The 7500-nt window shown below is 46.8% G+C and overlaps 1 protein-coding gene across 1 annotated transcript in view; it reads left to right on the top strand.

Moving 5' to 3' along the window:
- clybl (citrate lyase beta like) overlaps positions 1-7500 on the top strand; it is a gene marked incomplete at its 5' end in the record, with an annotated part of 58744 nt that overhangs the window by 46293 nt on the left and 4951 nt on the right. Inside the window, 3 exons of the mRNA XM_083682616.1 lie at positions 2697-2798; positions 3957-4050; positions 4310-4477. Of these exons, the coding sequence (XP_083538742.1) occupies positions 2697-2798; positions 3957-4050; positions 4310-4477 (364 nt within the window). The remainder of the gene's footprint in view (positions 1-2696; positions 2799-3956; positions 4051-4309; positions 4478-7500) is intronic.

The raw sequence follows: 7500 nt of genomic DNA, 5'->3' as shown, positions 1-7500 counted from the left end.
TAACAGGCGTAACGCTCTCCTTTGTCCGAGGACAATTCTCACACAAATTCAGAGCTGTGTGCATTCTTTGCCGCCACACTATTGGGTGTGCACTGGGACTGAAAGAATCACACCCGGCCCCTTCTCCTCCTCTCCTCCTTCTCCTGTCCCCTCCCCTCATCCCTTTTCTCCGCTTCCCCTCTGTGAAATGAACACTTCAGCAGGCCGGAAACATTTAATCTGGCCCCCTTTTGAAGAAAATTAATTGAAACTTGTCCCACTAGCCGCCTTTTCTAACGCTCGTTCTCTCTCCCTCCTTCTCCTCTCTCATGATCGGCTTCTCAAATGGTCGGCTTTGGAACAGGGGAAGGCTTGTTTTTAGTGTGTCTCTAAGTGGAGAGAAGAGGTGATTTCAGTCAATGGTGAATACCATCTAGAAGGGCCCTCAGATTGAGTGCCATTGACTGTCAGAATGGCTGTATCTTTGAACAAGGTGGGGGGGGTGGGGGAGTGGGGGGGTGGGGGGGCGGGGGGCGAACAATAGACACGCACAAGTACCTCTTCGTACACAGAGCCATCAGGCCCCTTGCGTGTATCATGGCTAGACTCGACTGAATGCTCTGTGAAACACACCAAAGCACATAAACATGTAATCAAAGACACACTTGACCATCCATGCTATACAGGCACAGTAAACAGACCTGTAATTAGTTGTCACTCAACAACACCCAAATAGGCCACTCATCCTGCTGGTCTGGTGAGGGTTTGTGTTGCATGATGGAGTGGAGGTCATCTCTGGGTGTCTATTATCTACATTATCTAGCGGCGTCTACGCTGAGCAGCACAACGTCTGCCTCTGTGCTAAGAATGGGCGACCATGATGGCTTTCAAAAGGTCTACACGGTAAATAAGAACATATATCACTCTATCTCTCTGTCCACCCCCACCCCCCCCCTTTCTCTCTCTCTCTCTCTCTCTCTCTCTCTCTCTCTCTCTCTCTCTGCCTCTCCCCCTCTTTCTGTGTTTTGGGGGGAATATTATGCTAAGCCCCCAGCGTTAGTTTTTATGTTGCCATAGCAGCCTTGCTCCTGCGGGGTTATGACCTCAGATGATTACAGTACAAAGCCTATTGGGTCTTGAAAACCCCTTTGAAGATGAAAAGTCTTTGATGGTTTGTATTTATGCAAATCTCTCAGATATGATTTATCCAACTGAGATTGAATGGGGAGATGATTAAAATTGCCCCTATTTTAGAAATCCTTCAATGGAGGCGTACTCTTTGAGTTTGAGAACAAGTGTGTGTGTGTGTGTGTGTGTGTGTGTGTGTGTGTGTGTGTGAGAGACATATTTTGTTCTTTATTTTGAAAAACAGCACCGCTTTACCTGAGGTTATTTATATCTGTCCTCTCCCTGGTGTGTGAAAGAGAGAGGGAGAGGGAGAGAGAGAGAGAGGAGGAAGGAAGCAGGGGGGACAGGGAGTTACACATTTCTACTATGGGCTTTTCTCCCCCTCTCTCTTCCCTTTTTTTTTAACTGGCTTTGAAAGGAAATATCTGACGGAGGGAGCTTTTGTGTGTTTCCAGATGATAGATTTTGGAATTTGGGCTACCCCACTGGCAGTCCAGGGCTAGCTGTGAACTGGTCTGTTGGAAAAAATCGGAATGCTTTGGTCTTCAAAGAACTAAACTTGGTTTTAAAGCCCTTCTTAGGTGAGCTTGCATATTAGCAGGAACCATGTGGAATAAAGGCCCCAGCAAAGTGTCATATCTCACTCTGATTGTCGCTCCAATCTCACTATTCCCTTCCACCGAGGAGGGATGTAAACTGCATAATACTGACATAAAACACACTCAAAGACACACCAAATCTGTGTGTGTGTGTGTGTGTGTGTGTGTGTGTGTGTGTGTGTGTGTGTGTGTGTGTGTGTGTGTGTGTGTGTGTGTGTGTGTGTGTGTGTTGTGTGTTGTATGTTGTGTGTGTGTGCGCGCGCGTCTCCGGGGACATGGTGGAGCATGTCGTATTTTTGCGGTTCTCTGCGAGGAGGGAGAGCAGAAGGCTTCAGAAGGAGGGGAACCCTGGTGATAATGTAAAACATAATTTCCTTCAGCTTTGTAGCCCTCTCTCCACTGCTCTCTCTGTTCACTTGATTTATTTTCCTGCAGAAATAAAATCTGCGCAGGGAGTAGGTATCGAGATTTGTATCAAAATTGTTTTGTATTAAAATTGTATGGTTTGCCCCTTCCCTACAGTGTCTTATTCATGTCATAAAAGTCCTCTTTTATTATTTTCAGAGTGTTAATCCTGAATATGTTTCCCGGTTTCAAATTCACTCTTGACACAAACAGTTTGATATCTCTGTTTGGTTCACCTTGTTTTCTCCATTCACATTACTGGCTTGTGTGTTGTATGAAAATATAACAGTATGACATGAATGTCTGCTTTTAAATGACTTTCATGGAATAGTATATAGCTACTTAGATTAAGTAAATACAGGTGCATATATGGCCTGCTGTTTATAAATTATTTATAAATTATTAAAGGTCCCTGTAGTAGATGGTGTATGAAATCAGTATAGATATCCAGTATGGTATAATGATAATGATTAGTAATGTGAACGTGTGTGCGTGTGTGCGTGCGTGCGTGCGCCCCATTACCTATTGCCATCAATGTAAAAGTTGACTCAGGTGAGTCATAACTGTGATGGTTTGTGTTCTCAGTTTGTTGACAGGTTTCAGCACCACTTGAAAGGCCGAGAGTTGGCAGAGCCTGTTCGCCTCGTCACCTTCGTAGAAACCGCTGTGGGCTTGCTCAATTTTAAGGTAAGTTACAAACAAGCCCCCAAAAACTGCCTGCGTAAGACATGAGTTGTTTATACCTTGTTGAGTTTAGATTAAAGACGGTGTCAGTCTGGCGACGCTCACCGTGTTTTACTGTCCAACCAGAAAGAGATTCAAAGCGCCGAGACAATCTCTCCTTTTCATTTTTTCCCCCTAGACACTTTGACATGTTTTAATTGGACCTGTTTTCATGTGATCTTATTGGAGTAGTTTTTAATGATATTTTGGCAGGCATCAAAGTAAGTCTGCTTTTATTTCAGCGTGACCTTCAGCTACATGGGGGGGAAAGGGCACGGTTTGGGGGATTTGGGAGGAAACATGCTGTCCTCTTTTGATTCTTTTTTCTTTTTTTTCTGTGTGTGTGTGTGTGTGTGTGTCTGTGTGTGTGTGTGTGTGTGTGTGTGTGTGTGTGTGTGTGTGTGTGTGTGTGTGTCTGTGTGTTTTCTGGAGAACATTCTGTTTCTTTGGCCGGACTGAATCCCAGGGCCCGAACAAGAAAATATTGCTGTGTCACAGCGAGAAGTGAAATTAATTTGGAAGCTGACAAAAGCGCGAGACACATTCCAATTGCCCCATGCCTTCACAATAGAGGATCACATTCCAAACCCTTTTTTTCTTCTCTCTGTTGGTTGGGTGGTAGTCCCAGCTTCAGACACTCTTCCTTAGCAATCAGAGTTTTAGTCATTGTATTGTGTAGTGTGTGTGTGTAGTGTGTGTAGTGTGTGTGTGTGTGTGTGTGTGTGTGTGTGTGTGTGTGTGTGTGTGTGTGTGTGTGTGTGTAGTGTGTGTGTGTGTAGTGTGTGTGTGTGTAGTGTGTGTAGTGTGTGTAGTGTGTGTGTGTGTGTGTGTGTGTGTGTGTGTGTGTGTGTGTGTGTGTGTGTGTGTGTGTGTTTGATACTGAGACTGAAAGGCCAGGCTGCATAAGTGTTAATCAGAGTGTATGAGAGAATGTGTGTTGGAGAAGGAGTGCAGTAAGTGAGTGTGGAGATCTGAATGTGAGAATAGCACAAGGGGAAACATGAGTCGTTTTACTGGGTGAGTGGACAGGGTGCCAGGACAGACACTGCACACACACACTCTCTCCCACACACACACACACACACACTCTCTCTCTCACTCTTGTGGTTTTGTCTGTCCCAGGTTGTGTGTGAGGAGGTCCGCCGCCTCGGTCCTAAGGCTGGTCTTCACCATGATGGCGTTGTGTTTGGCTCTGACGACTTCTGCGCCAGCATAGGTGCCCTGACATCCCCTCCTTCTCCCTCACCTCCTCTCTCCGTTCTCTACACCTCTTCCTGTCCCTTTCTCTCTCTCTCCTCACCCGACCACTTCACCGTCTCACCTCTCCTCCTCCCTTCATCCTCCCTTCAACACTATAGTCTTTATTCTGAAGCTGTGTGTATATTTGTGTATATATGTATTATTTCTGTATAGAGTCTATGTGTATTGCGGTGTGTATTCACGTGTGTATTTACCCCCCCTCCCTTTCGCTCCAGGTGCCACGCGGACTAAAGATGCCAGGGAGCTGCTGTATGCCCGTCAGAAGGTGGTAGTGACCACCAAAGCGTTTGGGCTGCAGGCCATAGACCTGGTGTACATCGACTACAAGGATGGGGAGGGGCTACGCCAGCAGGCCAGAGAGGGAGCCCTCATGGGCTTCACAGGTACTGTCCGCCCAGTCTGCACCCCCCCCCCCCCCCCCTCCTCACAGGTACTGTCCACCCAGTCTGCACCTCCCTCTGGGGGCATCAGCCTCACTCAACCCTCTGGTCTTCTCCCATCTCTCCCCCTTCCTCCCAAGATCTTACTATAATCTCTCTCTCTCTCTCTCTCTCTCTCCACTCTGCCTCTGCCTCCCCCGTCCCACATTCCTCTGCTCCTCCTTTACCCTGTTGTCGTTCCCTCTTTCCCCCCCCAATGCTGCTCCGGCAGCCTCCTCAGGCCCTGCCACTTTGTAGAACCCTCCCATCCCTCTCTCTATCCTCCCCCTGCATCCTCCATCCCTCTCTCTATCCTCCCCCTGCATCCTCCATTCCTCTCTCCATCTTCCTCCAGGCTTTCCTTATCCCTCCCTCTGCCACTGTGCAGGGACCCCCCATCTCTCTCTCCAACCCTCCCTCATGCCTCCCTGTATCCCCCCGTGCCCCCTCTCTCGTTCTTATCCCTATCCCTCTCTCCATCCCTCCCTCTTGTGTGTCTCCAGCATCCCTCCTTCCCTCCCTCACCTAAATATGCCCATCTGTTCAGGGCTCTTCCACGTCTCTCCGAGTTTTCCCCCATGCCTCTCTGCTACTCCTCATGGCTTCTCCGTGGAGGCTAGGGCTTATGAGCCATTTCATGAATGTTTTAAAATGTTGCTTGGAAAAAGAGAGGGAGGGGAAAAGAGGGAGAACCCCTCTGGAAATCCACATAATGCTCTCAGAGCTTTCCATATGAAATGTGCATCATTTTACTGTTGTCACTCAAGATAGAAAAGCCTTTCTCCCTTTGTTCGATTCAGCATTTCCATTTGAGAATTCAGATTCTCTGAGAAGGTTATTTTGTTTTGTTCACACAACATATCAGCACATTGGTTTCCATTTTTGTGAAACACTGCCAGAGATGTTAGTCAGTCGTTAAATGCCGGTCCGTGATTATGACATTTCTGTGCTGCCCACCATGAGAGGAGGAGTAAATGGCTGTAATTTGACAAGGCTGTTTGTGTGTGTGTGGGTGTTTGTGTGTGTGTGTCTGTGTGTCTGTGTGTCTGTGTGTCTGTGTGTGTGTGTGTGTGTGTGTGTGTGTGTGTGTGTGTGTGTGTGTGTGTGTGTTTGTGTGAAGGAGAGAGAGAGAGAGAGAGAGAGAGAGAGAGGCTTGAGCGTTAGCTGCTAGCGTAGGGGAACTCAGTGTGTGTCTGTAGCCAGGCAACACCCCTGTGTGTGTGTGTGTGTGTGTGTGTGTGTGTGTGTGTGTGTGTGTGTGTGTGTGTGTGTGTGTGTGTGTGTGTGGTGGGGGGGGGTGGGGTGTGTGTGTGCGTGCTCTATGTTAATGTCATCGTTCTTTGAGTGCTGGTTTCACAATCACAATCTGTACTTGGAACTGATGAAATGTGTTGGCTAAGAAATGGAAGGAACGGTCAGCAACATCCAAGTGATGGTCAGCAACCCTGAGGTTGAGAAACATGGCACTGATGAACACACACATACTGTGAGAGCTGTGTGCAGAACATCAAGTTGAACCCCATCGTTACTGGTACATCCTCTCCCATGGAGTAGCACACTACTGCTGTACTCTCTATGAAGTGTTTATGCAGGTTTTGTCTATGAAGTGTTTTGTAATTTTGTGGGCTATTTATTCTTTAGTACTGTGGAGGCATTTTTGTGAATGTTTGCTTGTGAATTAGTGCTTTTGGTAATGTCGTTTATGGGCGTGGGGTTTTTTTCTCTAAAAAAATGTATGCACAGTGGCAGTAGCAAACCACATTTTGTTCTGCTTCGTGTTGTTGTTGCAGTGTGTTTTAATGTTGTATTTTACAAGCAAAAATTGTTAATGTAAAGTATATTAGTAGGATTTCACACCGAAAGGAAGGATCTGAAATGATTGCCTGGCATTTGTTTTTATTTGCTAAGTCAGTAGTCCGTGAGCGGACTCCCCATGTTGCCCTGAAACAACACACACACACACACACACACACACACACACACACACACACACACACACACACACACATACACACACATACACACACACACACACACACACACACACACACACACACACATTCAAACAGACTCCCCATGTTGCTGCTCAGCAAAGCGTCTGTGCCAGGCCATTACCTGATAGTAATGACTTTTCTCAAACACACTCAAACACATATCACATGGTCATGTTATGGATGGTGCCGGTGGATTTCCACATTGTGTGCCTCTCTCTCTGGCCACACGCCAGCTGATCCCCCTGACCTCGTTTATCGCTGCTATTCTCTGGTGACAAGACTGAGAATGCTGCAAGAGACACTGTTTACAGTCTACAAGAGCAGTGTGTGAGTGTGTGCGTGCGTGCGTGCGTGCGTGCGTGCGTGCGTGCGTGCGGGCGTGCGTGCGTGCGTGCGGGCGTGCGGGCGTGTGTGTGTGTGACTGGGTTCTAAGTTGAATTTGACTTACTTTGTGTTGTTGGCTGACCCTAACCCAATAAGGCACAGTTTGGTATCTATCCATATCCCCCATATTTATTTAGTTGAATTCACCATACAAGTTGTTATTCCAAAAGTAAAATGCCCAAAACCCAAAGTAGAAATCATAATAGTGTTCATTACTCAAAGAATGTGCTAGATTGCATATGAAAGGCTTAATAAATATTTTAAAACACTTATGCACAGACCGTTTCTTAGCCTAAAAGCCTAGGGTAACTCATGTTGTGAAACCCAAAACTTAAAGAGGGAAGCAGACAGTGGATGAAAATAATGTTTTAATTTGATATGGGACAGAAACACTCAAAGGGCTGTGGATTAGTGGCTTACAGGCGTGAGCGCTGTGCTGTATAATCTTAGTTAGTGGCTATTACTGGACAGAGTCTTCTTAAGCAGTAATACGGCCCAGACGAAAGGCTCTACCCGTGCCGTGATTGACCTTGGCACTGCCTAAGCCCCATACAGCAGCCGTTAGGATGGAGCTCCTCGTAAAGTGATGGGGAGAAACCAAAGTCAACC

This window comes from Argentina silus, assembly GCF_951799395.1.
Source record: "Argentina silus genome assembly, chromosome: 12".
NCBI classification, from domain to species: domain Eukaryota; kingdom Metazoa; phylum Chordata; class Actinopteri; order Argentiniformes; family Argentinidae; genus Argentina; species Argentina silus.
The sequence above is the reverse complement of the archived record's forward strand: the minus strand, read 5'-3'. Positions and strand labels throughout refer to the sequence as shown.